Source organism: Sminthopsis crassicaudata, chromosome 2, assembly GCF_048593235.1.
Source record: "Sminthopsis crassicaudata isolate SCR6 chromosome 2, ASM4859323v1, whole genome shotgun sequence".
In the NCBI taxonomy this organism is placed as follows: domain Eukaryota; kingdom Metazoa; phylum Chordata; class Mammalia; order Dasyuromorphia; family Dasyuridae; genus Sminthopsis; species Sminthopsis crassicaudata.
The window spans coordinates 226225018-226246497 of NC_133618.1; the positions used below are offsets into that span (position 1 = coordinate 226225018).

At 38.2% G+C, this 21480-nt stretch overlaps 1 protein-coding gene across 2 annotated transcripts in view; it reads left to right on the top strand.

Moving 5' to 3' along the window:
- ADCY3 (adenylate cyclase 3) overlaps window positions 1-21480 on the top strand; it is a 107791-nt gene that overhangs the window by 45140 nt on the left and 41171 nt on the right. For both annotated transcript variants that reach the window (XM_074288369.1, XM_074288370.1), the window contains exons 4-5: window positions 18908-19038; window positions 20422-20533. In XM_074288369.1, coding sequence (XP_074144470.1) covers window positions 18908-19038; window positions 20422-20533 — 243 coding nt within the window. The remainder of the gene's footprint in view (window positions 1-18907; window positions 19039-20421; window positions 20534-21480) is intronic.

A 21480-nucleotide genomic window follows, 5' to 3' on the forward strand; every position in this document is an offset into this window, starting at 1 on the left:
CCATTACCCTTCCAGTGGCCCAGTTTGTGGCTTCTATCCCCAAATCTTCATCTTCGCCATCCTCTCCATCCCCACCATTTTCAATCAGTTGCCATCTCTGGTTGATTCTGCCTCTGTAACTTCTCTCTCACTTATCCTCTTCTCTCTACTTCCATGATCACTACCTTAGCTCAGGCCCCATCATTTCTTTCCTGGACTATTACAACAGTCTCCTAATTATTTGTGAAGCCCAAGACTGACTGTGTCATGCTCCTGCTCAGTAAACTCTAGTGACTCCCTATTTTCTCTAGAATAAAATGGAGACTCCTCTGTTTGGCTTTGATTTCATAATTTGGCTCCAGGTTACCCATCTTTCTAAAAAGAATTTCCTTTTTCTTACTATTAATCTGATAAATATTGACAAATATAAATATTTTCTTACACTAAGAACAAGAAGCACATGAAACCTTTCTAACCTGTCACTCCAGGCTGACATATTTTGCTCCTTCATGTTCTCTGTGGGCCAGCAAAACTGACCCACTTTTTTAAAAATGACCTATTTGATGCCCCTCATATATAGGATTTCATCTCCCCCACTCCATACCATTGTGCAGGCTGTGTATCCCTTCCTGCATGCCCAGAATGGCCTCTCTACACAGGGAAGTCTCATCTTTGCTTTAAAGCCCAGCTTAAGTACCGCCTCCTACTGGAGACCTACCTGATTTTTCTACCTGTTAGTGTCCCCATAATAATTTTATTTATAATATATATTTACTTATGTATACATATAGTTTCTTCCTTGCAGGCAAGAGCTGTTTTGGGTTTTCTTTTTGTGTCTTCAGTGTCTGGCTTGGTGCTTGATAAATATTTATTGATTAATTGATATTTGATTCACCAACGAAAGGTAGGGTGATGTGGTACCCAGAGCACTGGACTATCAGTCAGATATTCTATCTAACTATAGCTCTTGTATTTATTGCCTCTTTTACCTTATACAAATTACATCACTACTCAGTTCTTTCTTCTTCTCATCAGTGAAAATGGAAACAAGAGCTATGCTAAATGCCATGAACATATACGAAGTGCTTTACAGCTCCAGAGTGCGCCATACAGGAGTGATTGTGGTTGTTGTTATTATAAATGAGAAATTTCAGAACTTCAATTCCTCTGTAGCTATAGCACCACCTCATTCCCTAGACCTTGTGGCACCTCTAAAGACAAGAGTCCCGTGAGGCAAACCATCACTATTTAGAAGTTGTTAAAAAATGCTTTCATCAACAACAGAGAGAACAGATCAAAGAACTGGACATGTGACTAAGGGGAAAAAACCTAGAAAAGCAACAAATCACAAAACCCTAACTAAATGCTAAATAAGAAATTCTGAAAATTAAAGAGGAGATTTACAAAATTGAAAATAAAAAGCCAACACTGAATCAATAAATAAAACTGGGAATTATTTTTTAAAAATAAACAGCTGGTCTGATTTAAAAAAGAAAAAAACCAAATTATTAATACCAAAAAATTAAAATAAAAAATCTTCAACAATCAAAGATGATAAAAAGGGAATTAGCAGAAATTATTTTGCCCAATTATGTGCTACAAGTATTGATAAGTTGGATGAAATGGCTATATATAAAAATATTTAAATATCTAGATAAATAGACTAATAAGTAAAGAGCCTGAACCAATAGAGGAAAAAAAAAAGTGAAGAAACTATTAATGAACTCACAAAGGAAAAACCCTCAGGACAATATGGATTTACTTGTGAATATTAAAAGATCAATTAATCTTAATATTAAATAAATTGTTCACAAACTAAAAAAAGATAGCCAAACTCCTATAAAGAATGTATTAAGTGTTTTTATTAACAAAATAGTAAACAGCATGGCAGTCAATCTAAAAGGACTTGTCTCCTACCTTCAAGGAATTTACAATATTATTCACTTTGCTAATAACTCTTAGCGAGGTCGTTATACCTTTGCTGGCCAGCCAGATGCTGAATGATAGCTTAGGGAATTAGTCACAGCAACAGTTTCTTGGGGAAAAGTTGATGTATAAGATTGGACCTATGCTGGATAATAGGCCTGAAAGACATTTAGAAATGGACGTTCTGCTTATTTTTATATACTGTTCTTTGTTTTACAAAGTAGTTTATATAGATTATCTCATTTGATTCTCATTACAAACTTGTGAGGTGACAGTACATGGTGTAGGAAGGCAGTCCGGTATAGTGAAGAAGGTCCTGGATTTGAAGTTAAAAGACTAGAATTCAAATTCTGGCTCTCTGTGGTGAGCTGGATGACTGAGGGCAAGTTGTAACACTCTGGACTTCAGACTTCTTATCGGTAAAGTGAAGATATTGGACTAGTTGGCCTTTCTTGTTCTAAAGCTATACTCCTATGACTGAGGAAGATGGAGGTCTGACATTCTTGGGTTTTGATACCATGACTCAGCTGTCTTACTGTGGAACTTCCCTCCACTACGTCCAGCTGTGAGTCCTCCCAGGGCCTCATTTTGGGGACAGACTCAGACGAGTTGTTTTCAGTCTTCTCCAAGCTGCATTTCTGACTCTCCTTTGCCACCATATTCTCCTTTCTCCTCTTCAGCTCTCTTTTATTTCTTGTCTTCTATTAGAATTTGAGCTCTTTGAGGACAGGAATTGTCTTTCTTTTTCCCTTGTATTTTTTACCCCTAGTAATTAGTATAAGTATTTGACTTAAAACTTGTTGTCTGTTTTTTGAAGTAAATGCACTTGAAAAATATTTTACGAGGATTAAAATCAAGTTATAACAACAGTTATAAGGACAGATAGCTGGAGGGATAGCAGGATGAGGTGAAAGCAATGAGAATGGAGAGGGGGCAGAGATGAGAAATATTGTGAAGATCATAAGACTTGGCAAACTATTGGGTATGGAAGTGAGGGAAAGTGAGGGATCAAAAATGATTCTGAGCTTGTGAACCTGGATGCCTGGAACAATGGTGATGCCCTTGACAACCAATGACCACTCCTTAGGAAAAGTTGGAGAACCAAATGTTCCATGTGAGGGGGAACAGTAGGAAGGCGAGGGAAAATAAAATACTGACAAGAAGGATGGATTGGTTTTATGAACTCCTGAGGTTAGTTATACCACTTGGCTTAGAAAGCTTTCCCTTCCCTCCCATGTAGGAGCCCAGAGTTAAAACCTTGGTCATTTTGCCCTAGTTATGGCTCTGTCGTGGGTAAGTCATTTAGATTCCTCAAGTCTCAGTTTTTTGTTTATAAAATGGGGATAATAGTACCTACCTTTCTTTGGCTGATATGAGGAACAAATGAAAGAATATATGTAAAACTATATAAATATACTCTGTTATTATCATCTCTTCCTGGGCCCAGCCCCGGCTGTTTCTTTGTTCCCTTGGGACTAAAGTGTGACTCATTGAGTGACCTTGATTCCAGGTTCCCACTTGCCCAGATTTTTGTCTGAGGTGAGTCACAGATCTTTCTTCCTGACCCAATTTTGGAGGATAACCTTCTGTTCAGACCTTCTCTGTATGGGCTGTACTTGATTTTTTGAGCATTGAGTTAGGATAGGGTTTGTTGTGAATTTTAAATATATGTGTTTGTGTGTGTATATGTGTGTATATATTTCAACAACTATTTCAGTATGATTGTTTTTTATAATATTATGTATCTTATTTTATGTAATGAAAATCATTCTGAGGAGAGACCTATAGACTTTACTAGACTGTCAAATGGAGATAAAAGACAAAAAAGTTAAGAATCCCTGTTTTAGGATCAGCAGAGATAGGCTTTCAGCGTAATTGACCCTCACCAGGTCCCGATAGCATTTCCCAACCTGTATTCCTTGGAACTCTGATACTCTATGCAGAGTGAAGTATTAGAAAACATTTACTGTTAGCAATATCTCCTAAAATATTCAGTATGAAATCATGTAGGGATGCTAAATGAAAATAGAATTAGTTTTCCCTTTTTATCTCAAAATTCTTAGATCCATTCTTACTTTCATTGGCTTCCTGTAGGAAGCATGGTTAATTAGAAAGAGGTCTAGTTTGGTAGCCATAGGACCAATCTTAGGTTCCAATCCTGATTCTGTTGTTTACTATGTATGACAATGGGCAAGTTACCTAACCTCTCCAGGTCTTAGATTTTTCAACTGTAAAAGGGCAAGGTTGGGCGTAAGGTCTCTTAAGTTCTTATCAATGCTAAATCCATGATTCTTAGGCCAATATTGATGGATTCTACCAAAAGATTTTTTCTCAAAAAATTTCATTTTTCCAAATACATGTAAAGATAATTTTCAGCATTCATTTTTGTAAGATTTTTGTATTCCAAATTTTTTCCTCTATTTCACCCCCAGGACAGCAAGAAATCTGATATGTTAGATATGTACAATCCTTTTAAACATATTTCCATTTTTCTATGTTGCATAAGAAAAATCAGACCAAAAGGGAAAAAACCATGAGAAAGAAAAAGCAAACAAGCAAACAACAACAACAAAAAGGTGAAAATACTATACTTCAGTCTACACACGGTCTCCATAGTTCTCTATCTGGATTCACATGACATTTTCTATCCCAAGTCCATACCAATAGGTTGTAAAAATGTTTCATGGCCAGAGTCATTTGGTCACATTATGTTGAAGAAACTCTGTTCACTGGGCTTTCTTCTTGCTGATGAAGCATCACTGTCTTGATCTTAATTAGCTCACAACCAACTATCAGGAGTGAGTGGGAGTACTTTGGTGGAGAACATCCTGTACTCTCTAGCACAGAGAAGAGATGGGAATTCTCTCACCTGGGGATTGTATACATGATCTTCGTTAACTCCAGCTAAAGTGACTGGTCATGGGAGGCATTCTAAGGAGACATACTGTCTTTCTACTTCCTAACACCCTGTGAAGCTAGGATGGGGCAGAGATTTCTCTCTCCAAGTAGGCAGTCTGTAACCTTTTTTTCTGATATCTCTCTGGGAACAGAAATGCTGTCATCATTTAGAGAGTCAGAAGACAGAAAATCATAGCGCCTCAGGGCAGGGCAGAACCTTAGAGATGAGCCATCTAGTCCAGCTACCTGATTTTATAGCTGACCAACATGATTAGGGAGGCTGTGTGGTGTAGTGTGTAGTATGATGGACCACAAATCAAGAAGACCAGGGCTTACATCTTACCTATGACCCTTACTAGATGTGTGACCTCAGACACATCAGTTTTTCTCCCGGGGCCACAGTTTTCTTGTCAGCAAAGAGAAGGGATTGGAATCACTGGTCTTTAAGATTGCTTCTAACTCTAAATCTATGATCCTATGTTAATGGAAAGGACAGGTAGATGGTGCAGTGGATAAAGCTCTAGGCTTGGAATCAGGAAATCTTAAGTTCATGAGTTCAAATCCAGCTTCAGAAACTTAGTAACTGTGTGACTCTGGGCAAGTCATTCAACTGGGCAGTTTCCTTATCTATAAAATGAGCTAGAGAAGCAAACTCCTCCCACATCTTTGCTAAGAAAAATCCCTAAATGAAGACATGAAGACTTGTACATAACTGAAACTACTCAATAGCAACAAAATGTTAGTAGAATATCTGTCAAGTCAGTAAGCATTTATCAAGTGCTTACTATATATCAGACATTATACTAAATTGGGGTTACAAAGAAAAGTGAAAATGATTCTTGGCCATTAGGAGCTCACATTCTAACGGAGGATGGAGTGGAGCAGGAATACCAGCAGCTAATGACCTGGAAGTCCATATGTTTGGTCCCAAGTCATCTGAATTTGTTATCCTGGGGATTTAAAGAGGCTCCCGGAGGGTTATGCACTAAATTCTAAGTGGAAGAGAAACAAGGTAAATAAGAGAAGGAAGAGCCTTGCAAATGAAAGGAAAAAAAGAATTTTGAAGAAATTGGAAGAATTTAAATGTAATGCCAAGAGGGATCGTAGAATCATAAATATGGATCTGTTTTTCTTTTTTCTTTTTTTTTGGCTGAGGCAATTGGGGTTAAGTGACTTGCCCAGGGTCACACAGCCAGGAAGTGTCAAGTGTCTGAGGTCAGATTTGAACTCAGGTCCTTCTGATTTCAGGGCTGGTGCTCTATCCACTGTGCCACCTAGCTGCCCCAAATATGGATCTGGAAGGGACTTCCAAGTACATCTAGTCTAATACCCTCCTTTTTGTAGATGATGAAATTTTGCCCTGAGAAGATTGTGACTTGACCAGGGTCAAATATCAAAAGTAGAATTTGAACTCAGATCCTTTGATTCCAGAGGAGTGTTTTTTCCACTTTTTTTATACTGTCTCTCTGGAGATAAAAACAGAAAAGAGACCATTGGAAATGCAGGTAACCTCAAAAAGAAATGCTTTAAAGCGATGTTAAAGATGTGGAAATTAAGATTGTAGGGGGAGATAAGGACAATGAGTGAGAAGACAAAAACCTGACAGCTAGACTAACCTAGGGATAGTATGGGGGAACACATCAAAAGCATATGATAGCTTGGAATCAGCAAGGCTTGGGTTCAAATCCTTTCCTTTAATGTTTACCAGCTATATGACCTTTAACAAGTCATTTATCCCTTTGAATACCCCTGACAATTCCCTCAAGTAGTACATTAATTATAGAGCTTAGGACCTGAAGTCAAAAGGATCTGACTTTAGCTGCAGCCTGAGAACCCTGTGTGACCCTGGATAAGTCACTTAATCTCTGCCTCAGTTTTCTTATCTGTAAAATGGGGACAAAAATAGCATCTTTCTTTTTAAAAATTAATTTTATAATTATAATTTTTTGACAGTACATATGCATGGGTAATTTTTTTTTTACAACATTATCCCTTGTATTCACTTTTCCAAATTTTTCCCTCCCTCTCTCTCCTCCCTCCCCTAGATGACAGGGAATGCCATACATGTTAAATCCTATATACAATATATATGTGTAAAACCAAATTTCTTGTTGCATGCTAAGAATTGGATTCAGAAGGTATAAGTAACCTGGGTAGAAAGACAATAGTGCAAACATTTTACACTCAATTCCCAGTGTTCCAAAAATAGCACCTTTCTTCCAGGATTCCAGGATTGTTATGAGGACCAAACGACAAAATATTTGTAAAGTACTTTGCAAGCCTGAGAGTGCTGTATTATTGTTGTTGTTTTAATTATGATGATAATGATGATGATCTACTAAGTCATATAGTTTCTTCCTGCTTTGGTGTTGAATCTCGTTCCCTAAACCAAATCCAACCATTCAAAATAGGTGAGAAAGGATAAGAGAACTGGGCTTCGAATCAGGAAGAACTAGGTTCAAGTCCTCCGACATACTGGCTGTGTAACCCTGGGCAAGTCACAACCCTGTTTGCCTCAGTTTCCTCATTTGCAAATGATTTGGAGAAAGGAATGGCAAATCACTCTAACATCGTTGCTAAGAAAATCCCAAGTGGGGTCACCAAGAATCAAACATAATTGAAATGACTAAAAAAATAAAAAATTAGTAGGGCTAAAGGAATACTTAAAAAAAAAAGATAAGGTAGACTCTGGGATAATTAAAGTTGAGTGTAAGGAACAAATAGAAAGAGATGAATTTCAAGGATAGAGGTTTGAGTCTGTGAGATGGGGAGAGGAGCAGGGATATAATACAGAAGTACTGTTTCAGAGTGGGGTCAGGAGGCCAAAAAGATGGAAGCAGGGACAGGGGCAGGGCTTGCAAGCATCAAGGTTGTTAAGAGAGATGGCCAGGAGACAATTTTGATCTTCTCAAAGATATAATGAAGAGAGTAGGAAAACAAAGAAATTGAGAGTTTAACAGAGAGGTTTCAAACAATTGAGAGAGCCAAAGAATAAATGAAGGAGAAATTGTATATCTTTTTCTAGATAGTGAAGAATTCAAAGGATGCCAGAATTAATAGATTTCCAGTTGAAAAGATCCTAAAGGCCATCTAAATCCACTTTTTCTCCATTTTACAAATAAGGAAACTAAGACTAGATTTCAATTCAGGTCTCATGGAAATATGGTAGTCCACTAGAAAAAAGGTTTTGAGTCTTGCTATTTATGTGTCTCCAGAATATATTATCCTAGAATCCTTTACTTTAAAAATACCTTACTAGGTTATTTACTCTAATCCCCTACCTTCAGGCATCAAAATATCTTAGATTTCATTGAATGACCATTCATTAAGCAACTATTATGGGAAGAGCACTATATTAGGCCATGAAGGTAACATAGTAATTATAGCTTAACAGATTAAATCCTTGCCTTTATCAACCTTACAATCCAAAATATGGAAATATTTATAGTATGTATGCAAATATTCAATAACTTTATAATAATTATATAATTGCTATAATAAACATGGAATATATTAAGGAAATAAGAGAGACATGAAGTTTTATATATGAGGACCTAGGAAGGAAAGGTCATTTATGACAGGATGAAGTGTCAGGGAAAATTTCATAGATGAAAAGACTTTTGAACTGGGCCTTGGAGGATATATAGAATTTCAAAAGACAGAGATGGCTGAGGGTAGGACCAGATAAGCATGAGCAAAGGCTTGGAGGCGGGAAAGTACTGACTATATACAAGGTGATAAAGAGAGTAACCAGTTTGATTGGTTGAGATAAGACTAGAAAAGCAGAAGTGCCATTTGCCCTTGAATGCTAGAGAAATTTTGGAAGTCAGGACATATTGGTAATAGTTAAAGCCTTCGGGTAAATGCAGAGAGCGAATAGGTAAGACCTCAGATGAGAACCTTGGGAATCAGGATATATTAATCATTGTTACAGCCTTTGGAGTAATGAGTGCAAAGAGATGATAGATAAAATCTCAGAACCTTGGAGAGCAACCACCTTAAAGGGTAGGATTTGAACCAGAAGATGTCTCATAGGAACCAAGGGAAGTGTTCAAGAGAAGAAAGTTTGTATAGACAGATAATGTAGAAAGGACCCCTCAATGCTATTTGTACTGACTTGCAAAAAAAGGAATCATCTTGACATCTTCTTAGCCCAAAGACTCCTAAAGAAAAAAAGAGAGACTCTTTGAAGGGTGAGAGGGAAGATAACTGCAGCTTGTTAATGGAGTCCTTATAGGATCTTAGATTTAAAAATGGAAGGGATCTCAGAGTTCATTTAGTCCAAAGCCCTCATTTTATAGATGATTATACCTGGACCCTGAAAAGTTGTTATTTATCCAAGGGATACAAAAGGTAGTAAATGTCAAAAATAGGATTTGAACTTAGATTCTCTGATCTTATATTTGATGTGTTTTCCTTATTGCTTCCCTCAAAGATTAGATGGTTCCATTCCTGTATTCCAGAAAGAGTATGACCCCCCTCCTCAAATCTACACTGTAGATTGTAAATTTCCAATTTGCCTTTTTGGGGTGGGGTGGAGGGAGGCCAATTAGCTAAAGTGACTTGCCCAAAATCACATAACTAGTAAGTGTCTGAGGTTGGATTTGAATTCAGATCTTCCTGATATCAGACTGGTGCTGTATCCATTATGCCATCTAATAACCCCTCCAATTTACTTTTGATAGTTTTCTAAGAAAACACTGTCATTTCCTTATTCTATAATTGTCCTGCTGTACCTTAGACTTCCTAGCGGAATAAAACCCAGGATAAACCTAAGAAGGTGATTATGAATATTGTTCTTGTGGTTTCACACATTTATTCACAACTGTTTGAACTTAGCAGGCATGTGCAATCAGAGGCTCCAATTTCAAGGTTCCTAGATATTTTTCTGCTTTACTCAAAAGTTAGCTAGTATGAAGCCAAATTATTTTCAACTGAGTTAAAACTGTTCCAATAACATGAATTAAATTTTATCTGATTCTAAAAGATTATTTAGTGGTAATTCACACTTGCTGAAGGAAAACTTTTTAGATGATACACAGCAGACTGAAAAGTATTCCAAAATGAAATTATTGACTTTGTGTAAATATGGCTGAAGGCTTTTTTCCTTCTAAAGCAATTCAAATTCAAATGAAAAAAATCACTTGAGTTTCTGTGCCTCAATTATAGCATAGTGTAGAAGATGAGGGAATAGAGCTTGAGGACTCATCTTCCCGAGTTCAAATCTGGCTTCAGACACTTCCTAGTTGTGTGAACCTGGGCAAGTCATCTCATCCTGTTTGCCTCAGTTTTGTTATATGTAAAATGGGTTAGAGAAGGAAATGGCAAACTATTATAGCATCTCTTCCAAGAAAACCCCACATGGGATCATAAAAAATCAGATGTGGCTGAAACCACTGAAAAACAAGAAGAATAAAGAATAGGGAACTGAGAACAGAAAGACCTTAGTTCACGTTCTACCTTAAACATTAATTGTGTGACTCTGGAGAAGGCAGCTATCTGTGCTTCAGTGCTTTAACCCCTATCTGTAAAATGGGGAAGAGTGAAACTTGGTCCCCTGTAAGATCATCTAGTTCTAAAGCTGTGACTCTATGATACTAAGAAAGAGAACAGATTTGTTTGCTCCTTTTATTTTTTCCCTTTTTTGAAGAACCCCTGAATTTTGCTGTTTTTTGAGGGTTAACTCTGTGGACTGGATTGGGTTGAATTCCCTCCTACTAATTTCCTCTTACCCTTCCCCCAAATAACAACTCAGCTGCAGTACCCACCAAGGGCTCCCACTTTAGTCAGCTCTTCTCACCTCTTCCCTTTGCTCACTTGCAGGAACGTTTTTACTTCACCTGAAAATTTGCACCCTTATTTCCATAAATAATATTGAAACAGCTTAAGTCAAGGTTAAGGAAGGCTCAAGCCTTCCCAGGTGTCCTCCTGCATTGTTGTTTCCTGTCTTCTTTTTCCCTCTTCCCAGAACAGCTGTCAGTTAAACACAGGACCCATTTCAATCATTTTCCATTCTCCCCTCTTTCTTCCAGTCGCAGGCCTCTGCAGTTACAGCTGGTCCTCTTTGTCTTTGTTTAATGCCGTCTTCTAATCATTCCCTGCTAGGGCCCCTTCATTTGCTCTTGAACGATTTTAATCTTCTATATTCTTGTGTTGTATTATCTGGTCGTTGACCAGCATCATCTGATGCAAGGAGCTAAGGGGTAGAAGGGAATTGGAATTTCTGGGGCATGCTGAACCCCTAGGGAATGCGTCAGCTTTGAGAGATTCCTTTGGGGAGGAGAAGGCTTGATGGCTCCCCAGTCCAACCCAGTTGGTTTGTTATTACTAGGTATTGTGTTTTATGCATCCTCCTCTAAGGCTGGAAGTTCCATGAGCTTAAGGTATTACATCTTCTCTCCATCTGCCAGAGATACAGATGGGGGAAAACAGACTTGTTCTCAAGGAGCTTACATTTGGTTGGTTTCTGGATGATCCCTAGGCTGTGACTCCTGTCACATTCCATTGCGGGTGGAAAGTTCACAGTCTTAATTTGGAGGTTGGCAAGATCCTTTATTGTTTTAAAAAACAATCTATGCATCGGTGCCACAGAAAAGTATCAGCCTATGGCATTCTTTCTGGCCTTTCCATGTTCCCTCATAATCACTAGCCTGATTCACTCCCAGTGCTGTGGGGCACACATTTTCTTTGTGTGAAACATTTTACTTATCAGACTTTAATTCCCCAGAGGTCATGAGCCAAGGACTTTGACTGATTTTCATTATGGTTTTTTACTGTTTCTTTCTACCTCTGATAATCTCATGCATATGAAGGGAAGGTCAGTATCCAGTCTGGCTCTCCCAAGTGAAGAGTCAGCTTGATGGAGGAGCTGGCTATGTCCTACCCTAGGACAGGTTGCCATGGTAACTTACTCTGTACATCCAATGCTGTATGACAACATGATTTAGTGTAAAGAGCTCTAGATCTGGAGTCAGGGGACCTGGCTTCAAATCCAGGCTACTTCTTTCTGCCTGTGTAGCCTTGATTCAATTGGTTCACTCTTCGGGTCTCAGTTTCCTCATCTGTGAAAATGAAAGGGCTAGACTTAAATTGTTTCTGGCTCAAAACCTGATGACTAGACTCATAAGACTCTGTTCATTTGTGGCCAGAGTAAAATGCTGCTTCTTGAGGGGGGTCTTCACTTTTGTGAGGCAGGCTTCATAATCCAAGTCCAAGACTAGACTCGAAGTCAGAAGATTTGGATTTAAAACCCAGTTCTGATACTGGTAACCTGTGTGAACTTGGTCAAGTCACTTAATCCCTTTTTTTCATCTATAAAATGAGGGAGTTTAAGTCAGTGTCTCTAAACTGAAACCACCCACTGCTCTTCAGTATTTCATATAACCTTATGATGATAGACTTAGAGCTGGACAAATCCTTTGAAGTTTTCTTCACTATCCTCATTTACACTTGAGGAAATGTAGATACAAGATGGTTAAATGACTTGCCCAAGATCACATAGTAGTAAGAGGCAAAGTGACTGGATCAACACTTGAGCTCAGATTCTTTGCCTCCAGACTTTAAAAAAATTATATTATTTATACTTTGTGCAATAAAACAAGCTTGTCCATGACATAGTAAAAATAAAGATGATTGCACATGAAATTGCAAATTTGGTTATGTACAACTTGCTATTCCTTTTAAATATTATAATAGAAATTTCTTTTTCCCCCTTTTTGATTCCTTCTCTCCCCACCTACCCAAGGATGGTTACCACTAAACACAAATGGGGGAATGTGTGTGGGGATGTGGGCATGTGTAAGATTATTTTATACATACTTCTATTTATCATTTCTCTGGATATTGATTCTCTTGGAGCTTTTATTTATTTTATTTAGTTTTATTTCTTTTTTTTTTTTTTTGGTTTTGCTTTGCTTTTTGCTGAGGCAATTGGGGTTAAGTGACTTGCCCAGGGTCACACAGCTAGGAAGTGTTAAGTGTCTGAGGCCAGATTTGAACTCAGGTCCTCCTGACTTCCGGGCTGGTGCTCTCTCCACTGTACTAACTAGGTTCCCCTCTTAGTTTTCTTTCAAAATGGAATCTGGGCAGTTACTGATCTCTTCTTATTGTCATGATATTACTTCCTTACCTTCTTTCTATTCCCCTCAGTTTCCTTTTCTATTAGGTTCTAAGGAAATAATTCTGAGCTAGTGATTTAGCATCTCAATCTTTCTGCTGTTGCAATTTAGCAACAAGTGGGTATTAGGTGAATCCTTTTTGCTGAGTAGCAAATGAATAGTTTGGTGTTATTGCTTGGGGGATGCTAAGTAATTCTCTCAATATCCTTGACCAAACCTTGGGGTTCAGTCACATGAAAGGAAAGGAGGTAATGCTATATAGTAGGAAGAATTCTGGATTTGGAGCCAAAATACCTGGGTGGAATCTTAGCTCCACCAATTACTGATTGTGTGACCTTAAATAAGTCATTGACCATTTTGGGTTTTTTCATACATAAAATGAAGGGATAGAACTAGATGAGCTCTTACAATCCTACATATAATCCCTTAATCTCCAAACCTGAGTCTATTAACTTTAAGGTCTGTTCCAGTTCCAATCTATGATCTAATGATGGTTTAAGAGTAGGTCTAGGTATTAGGAATTCCCCAAGATTGAGCCCCTCAAGCATTGAATAACAATTTTGAAGAATCTGGAAAAACATAACTTGGGACAGATTGTAGTTTCTTGGCTTTTTGGGAGCTCTTTTCTGTGCCCACTTCTCAGACTTTAGAGATAAGCTGAAGTTCTCTTCTTACTGCCTTTATCCCAACTCAGTTAACAGTCTTATAGCCTCAATTGGGGCAGGAAAAGAGATATGATGAGAAAAAAAAAAAAAAGGAAGAATGAAGTCTTCCTTCTATTGTAAGGAGTTCTAGTGATTCCATTTTATGGAATGTCAAGGATGGAGGGGATAACTAGAGCTTTTCACTATTAGAATCTTTTTGTCATAGAGTTTGAAGTGTGGGACTTCAGCTGAGATTTGTTATTATTTTGATTTGTCAATAAATAGGATCACAGGATAATAGATGAAGAGCTTAAAGGATTTCTGAAGTTATTGATTCTAAGCCCCTCGTTTTTATATATGGAAATGCTAGTGTTTAGAAATCCTTGATATAGGAACTTTCTCCAACAACCACAGATCCAAACCAAAGTGTTAGATAGTTGCCTGAGACATAGAGACATTTAGTGACTTACTCAGAGTTACACAACTAATTTAAATGTTGGGGTAGGTATACTCATGTCTTCCTTCTTTCAAACCCAGTAGTTTATCCACAATATCATACTGCTCTTTCAGTGATTTAATGGGGAAAGGTAAATTGAATTAGTTCTTGACTAAAGAGTAATGAGACCCAAATTTTAGTCCTCATTCTGCCACTGATTTGGATTTGTAACTTCATGGCTCCAGCTCTTAGTTTCCTTATCTGTAAAATTAAATGATTGGTCCCACTTATCTCTAAGGCCCCTTCCATCCTCAGCATTCTGTGAATGACTCCAGACAGCACAAGGGCTGTAATTAAGCTTTAGCATTACTGGAATTATTTTGGATTTGGTTGTCTTTGTGATTCAAAAATGGCACCAGATTCCTAGGAAGGATGTAAAGCAGAGTCTTAGAATACTTATAATGCTTAGACTGTATGAGATGTGGATGTGGCCAGAGGACAGTGTGGGAGAGGAGATGACCTCAAAAGATGATATTGTATGAAAGAAACTGGCCATTCTGCATTCCACTGTAAAATTAATCTTCCTAAAAGATCGATTTGACCAATCATTCTGCTTGCATGGGGACCTTCTTTGGTCCTCAGTTTTCTTATCTGTAAAATAAAGGTTTGACTCTTCAGTAAATCAACAAGCATTTATCAAGCACCTATGGTGTTCTAGACACTGTGCAAATATTCAAAGAATAAGTTTCTAGCAGAACCAAGAGAATATTGTGTCTATGTGTGTGTGTGTGTGTATATATATATATATATATATATATATGTATATATATATATATGCATATAAGTATACATATACACATATATATGTATTTCTGTATATGCAATATTAGAAAATTAGCTGTAAAGCACTGTTATTCTGACTACTGCAAAGAGACAAATCAACTATAAAAACCCTATGAAGATGCTATCTACCTCCAGAGAAAGAACTGATAAATATAAGCATGTTTAGTAGGGTTTTACATCAATCTCTATTTATCTCTCCATGTTAAATGGTGGCCATCTCTATAGTGAGGTGGGGAGGGAAAGAGATAGTTGGAACTCAAAATATAGCCAAAATTTAAATAAATAAAATAAAATACCATCAAAATTCTTAAGGAACTCACATTTTATTAAGGAATAGGACATATGTTTATGTACACACACACACACACACACACAAACACACACACATACATTTATTTATTTATAGACACATAGAAATAGATCACCTCAAAGGTTCTGTCCAGCTCTGAATCTATGATCTCATGATCCTGATACATCTATTCAAATCTTCTCTGTCCTTTCATATCAAGCTTCATTTCCAGCTCTCCCTTAAAAATCTTCCCTAAACAGCCCAGCCAAAATCCATCAGGCTGTCCTTAAAGGGAAAAAAACACAATAATTAGAACTGTCTTAAGGTGAATGGGTGCTGCAAATGGTAGACGTCCTTCAGCAGAGGCTAGATGACCATTTATTACAGAAGTAGTGGGGATTCCTTTCCAGGAATATCATACAGCCTGGATCATCAGGGAGTCCCTATGTAATATAGAATCTTGAGAACATATGATCCTGGGACTAGAATTATCACAGGTCCAGTGGGCAGAAATCCTTGATATGACCAGTGTAAGGACGCCATACTTGGGATCTCTGCAAAGAGTGGACTCCAATTTAGCCCTTTTAATAGGGGGGCTTTGGACCATCTGAAGGGGCCTGTGGGTGGAGTCCCAGGTTGGTTTCCTGCTTGAGCTTCAGCCAGAGTTAGAATTTGAATAGACTTCAATGGGTTTTTAGATAAGGAGGGAACTGTTTGTGCTTGGGGTGGGGCAGAGTCCCGGAGGTAGAGTCCAAGGAGGTTTTAAGAGTTTTGGGGTTTCCTCATCAAGAAGAAATGCTTAAAAATACTTGTTGACCAATACTATATGATGATCAATTCTGATGGATGTGGCCCTCTCCAACAATGAGATGAACCAAATTAGTTCCAATAGAGCAGTAATGAACTGAACCAGCTACATCCAGCACAAGAACTCTGGGAGATGACTATGAACCACTACATAGAATTCCCAATACCCCTATTTTTGTCTGCCTGCATTTTTTATTTTCTTCACAGGCTAATTGTACACTATTTCAAAATCCGATTCTTTTTGTTCAGCAAAATAACTGTTTGGACATGCATACATATATTGTATTTAATTTATATTTTAACATATTTAACATGTATTGGTCAACCTGCCATCTGGGGGGGAGGGGAGGGAAGGAAGGGAAAAATTAGAACAAAAGGTTTTGTAATTGTCAATGCTGTAAAATTACCTATGCATATATCTGGTAAATAAAAACTATTTTAAAAAATTTAAAAAATATATATACTTTGCAAAAAAAAAAATACTTGTTGACTGGCTTACTGATTACTTTTGCTAGGTGCTGGGATACAAATATAAAAGTGATCAGAAAGCTTACATTTGAAAACCATAATGAAGATCAGGCCTTTGTCTTTATAATCAAGATCCTAGGAGTCTTCTTCAGAATAGTGGGATCTTTCCTCCCATTATTTCAATGGTACAATGGATAGGGAGCCCCAAATTCAAACTTTCCCTCTCCTGTGGCTCCTTTTTTAGCTTAAATCATTCACCTTACAATGATTTGGGTGATTGCTTTTTCTTCTCTAAGACTCCTCCTAGGGTTGCCCTTGGTAGTTGGCTAAGGCTCCACTTCTCTGGGTTCCCTTAAAATTCCTCCCAAGCCAATAACCACAGTAACTTGGGGGAATTTGTTTCTTAGTTGCCATGAGATGGATTTTAGAACAGTCTTGGGGTCATCTAATTCCTATTGAAGATTTCTCTCTTCCTTTGAGGTCATAATATAGGTGGGCATAGTAGCAGTGTCCCTAAATACACACAGAGAGAGAAAGAAGGTGGTGGGGCACCAGGGTTTCAAATGTGGCTTGCCTACGTCGATAAGCCCTCTGGAGACATCAGCCCATGAGATACCGTTGCTACCTCCATAGCTCCTCAGGTGCATTCAGGGCAGGATGCACTGGGCTTATTTTGATCTCCCATTCCACAGCTTTAATGAAGTTCACCAGAGTCTTCAAGGCCATGAAGTACATTGCTATGGAAATGAAAGACGGATAGTAACAACCATACTGAGTTATGCAAGCTGAAATTTGTCATTGCTTATGTTAAAAAAAAAAAAAAAAAGACTCTCTGCCATTAAAATAGAAAGACCTAATCAAAAGACCTTCATCCTAGACCTAACTATGCTACTTTTCAGTTGTGTGACCTTGGTAGGTTGCTTCACTTATGTCTCATTTTCTTCATATGTAAAATGAGAACAATTATACTAAATTAATTAAGTAAACACTTAGGTGGCATAATGGATAGAGCATTGAGCCTGGAGTCGGAAGAGACAGAGAGAGAAGGAAGAAAGAAAGGAGGAAGGGAGAGAAAGAGAAAAAAAAATCTTAAAATTTAGGTTTATTCATGAGATAATTAATGAGTTCTTCTGCCAGTCACCATTTTCTGCCAGGATTGGGGGTATGGGATTGTATTGCTGAGAAAGGGAGAAATCATCTTCTTGATGTACTCTGAGCCGAAAGTCCAAGGGAAACAAATAGGAAAGGGAACCATAGTTGAACCTCTGACAAGAGTCCATCCTCCTGAGCTCAGCTAATCAGTGAAGTCTCCTTTCTTTAGAATCTCATCAAGTTAATATTAGGACTGGGGACAAGAAGAAATGATAAAATTGATTGAATTCACTCTGTACTCTCTCTTGATGACTTTATCAGCTCCCATGGGTTCAGCTGTCTCTATGTAGATGACTCAAAATCCATATAACTAGCCCTAGTTTCTTTTCTGAGAGTCTTGTATCTCTAGCAGCCTCATGGATATTTTACTTGGATGGTTCCAGGGTGTCTCAAACTCATTTCTAAATCAAAACTCATTATCTTTCCTAGTTATCCTGTATCTTTTGAGGTGCTACCATTCTTCCAGCATCTCAGATTCATGTCCTAGGAGTCAACTTCAAATCTTCAGTCTCATTCACCATCCCTCTCCTCCATCTAATCAATTCTCTTCCAAGTCTTGTTGATTTTGTTTCCCCATCTAATATCCACAATAGTTGTAGCTTTTATCATCTCTTACCTGGGATTTTGCCAAAATGTCTTAAATGGTTTCTGTTTCTCTCCTCCCCAGTCCATTATCTACACAGTTGCCAAAATAAAGCATGGATCTAATCATGTCAACCCTCCACAAAAATCCCTTCAGTGACTTTCTATTACTTCTAGGAACATCACTCCCCTTTATGCACCCTACATTCACTCCAAGCTTGCCTGGTTGCTGTTTCATCTACATGGCAGCCCATCTCTTTGTTCTGTGTCTTTGCAGAGGATATATCCCATGCTTAAAATATGTTCCCACCTTACCTCTGGACCTTGTATTTCCTAGAGTCCTTCTAGGCTCAGCCCAACTACTACCTTTTTATGAGGCTTTCCCTAAACCCTCAGCTGTTATTGCTTCCCTTCATCCCGCAAAGTACCTTATACTTATTATGTTGTAATTATATATATATTTGTATTTGTGCTGTTTTTTCCAATTGAATGTAAATTTCTGGAAGGCAGGAACTCTCCTGTTTTTGTCCCTGTGCTTCTAGCACTAAGGACAGCGCTTATATTTTAAAACACATGTTAGTTGATTGATAAGGGCTGTTTTTACCCAGCCCTCCATTACAGTGATTCTTGAATCTGTCATTGAGATAAATACAAAGAAAATAAATTGAGATAACAGATGCCATAATAGTAAATGAAAAGTTCCCATTGGAAAGTTCAGAGTCTGATCCTATTTTTCTCTGTTAATGCCCTTTTTTTTTCCTTACAGGAGAACCTTATGCTTTCCATCTTACCCAAGCATGTCGCTGACGAGATGTTAAAGGACATGAAGAAAGATGAGAGCCAGAAAGACCAGCAGCAGTTCAATACTATGTACATGTACCGCCATGAGAATGTCAGGTATTCCTAACCCCATTCCCTGACCCAGAGTGGCTGGAAGATAGACTCCCTGCTAGACTGTCCAATGGTGACAAGGCCATGACCACAGAAGAGTGCTGAAGGGGAATGGAGATCTAAGCCCTGCTGAGGGGTGTGGGGGGCTAGCATGTAAAAGGATTTCCCCCAGGGACTTGACTCCTACCATGAAACAATGTCCTACTCCTTCTTATACTTACTTTTAAGTGCTGTCATCATAGCATTTATCATGGAAGGAATGCTGGCCTTGGATTCAGCAGAGATCTGGGTTGGATTATACCCACTGGCTCTTCCTAGCTGAGTGACTGCCTCATTTTTCTTATTTGTAAAATGGGGTCAATAATCCCTAACTTACAGGAATACACCAAGGAACACATGGAATAACATGAGTAATGCCTTTGGGGAATATCAAAGCCATATAAAAATGTCAGCTTTTGTCATTAGACTAAGAGGTAAAGGGAGAGATTGAAGGAGCCCTTGAAATAGGTGTTAGAGAAGGAGTTCAACTTCCTCTTTTCTCTCCCTTACAGGTTATGTGACCATGGGCAAATTATTAGCTTTTCTATTTCTTCCTCATTCACAAAATAGAAACAATTGTCTTTTCTTGATTACTTCACAAGACAAGGCAAGCCTATGTAAAGTATAAAGCCCTAGCAGATATAAGTATAACATAATTATATAAGTTTTGGATACTTAATTGAATTTGTCACCTTTCTAGCTGCCTTGGGAGATAGGATTCATTTGATATTGGGATGGGAAGCCTCCTACATAATTCCTTTCTTGTGTCATATTTTTTCTTCAATCATCTTAGAGTGGAAATTCAGAAGGAGAGGGAAGAATCTGTATGTAGATAGTAACGGCTAGTTATGACTAGCTTTTAGATACTTTTAAAGTTTGCAAGGTGAACATATAACATTCATTATTTCTTTTGATTCTCAGAAGAATTCTTTGAGGCAGGCACTATAATAATCTCCATTTTACAGTTGAGGAAACAGTCTGAAAGCATTTAAATGATTTGCCCACAGTCAGAAAGCTAAGTAATTAAATATTTGAACTAGGTCTTCCTCACTCCAAGTTCCCCAAACCACTTAGCCATCTCTAGATAAGCCCTAGGATAACTTCAAAACATCATAGTCCTGAATTTGTCTATGGAAAATCAATCAACCTACTATGTGCCAAGTACTGTGGTAGGTTCTGGGAATACAAAAAGAGAGGCAGAGCAGCCCAGTCCTCAAGAAACTTGTATTTGATAGAGCTTTAAATAAAGACAGTCCCTTTATAACACTAAAGCAAGCCTGCCCATTGGGAGAGTTCCACTTTGTTTAGTAGATGACTTCTAGTGGCTAATGCTTCCCTCTTTTTCTACAGCATTCTGTTTGCTGACATTGTGGGTTTCACTCAGCTGTCTTCAGCCTGTAGTGCCCAGGAGTTGGTGAAGCTGCTCAATGAACTCTTCGCCCGCTTTGACAAGCTGGCAGCTGTAAGTATACCATGTCCTCTTCTCTTCCTGTCAATGTTCATATGGGTCTGGAGCTGGCCTTTTGTCTAGCTAGCCATCCCTATTTTCTTTCATCTGTCCTATGCTTTACTAGCTCTCTTTCCCTTGGACAAAGTGAAAAGCAAAAATCTCCTTGGCTTCCTTTAAGTCTTAAGTAAAATCCTATCTCTACCGGAAACCTTCTCTAACCCCTTAATTCCATTGCTTTCTCTCTTTTAATTTTATATGTGTGTGGGTGTATTCAGAGAGAAAAAGAGAGAGAGAAAGAGAGAAGAGAGAGAGGGAAAAAGAGAAAGAGAGAGAGAGAGAGAGAGAGAGAGAGAGAGAGAGAGAGAGAGAGAGAGAGAGAGAGAGAGAGAGAGAGAGAGAGAGAGAGAGAGAGAGAGAGAGAGGGAGAGACAGAGAGAGAGAGAGAGAGAGAGAGAGAGAGAGAGAGAGAGAGAGCGCTTGCTTTGTATATATTTGTTTGCATGTTGTCTTCCTCATTAGTTTGTAACTCTTAGTAATTAAGGTCAGGGACTGTCTTTTGCCACTTTTTTAGATTTTTATTTTTGGACTAGGTGAAAGAGGAAATTCTTGTCTCAATTGCTGCATAGACTTAATCACTGAATGGGTGTCACTTCAGTCAAACAGTCATCACTGAAGACCTTAGCCTAAAAAGACCAAGGTCTCCCCCTGCATTCAGGGCCATCTCCAGTCATCCTGATCTATATCTGGCCACTGGACCCAGATTGCTCAGGAAGGGAAAGTGACCTTTCACAGCCTCCCTTCACTTAAATCCAATTCATCTACATATCATGGTGTCACCGCCCTGATGTTTGCTCAGTACTTAGGACAGTGCCTGCCATTTAATAGCTGCTTAATAAATATTTATTGGTTGATCAAGTGAAGGAGTGAAATTCCCAAGATTGGTTTTTTACCTATTTCAG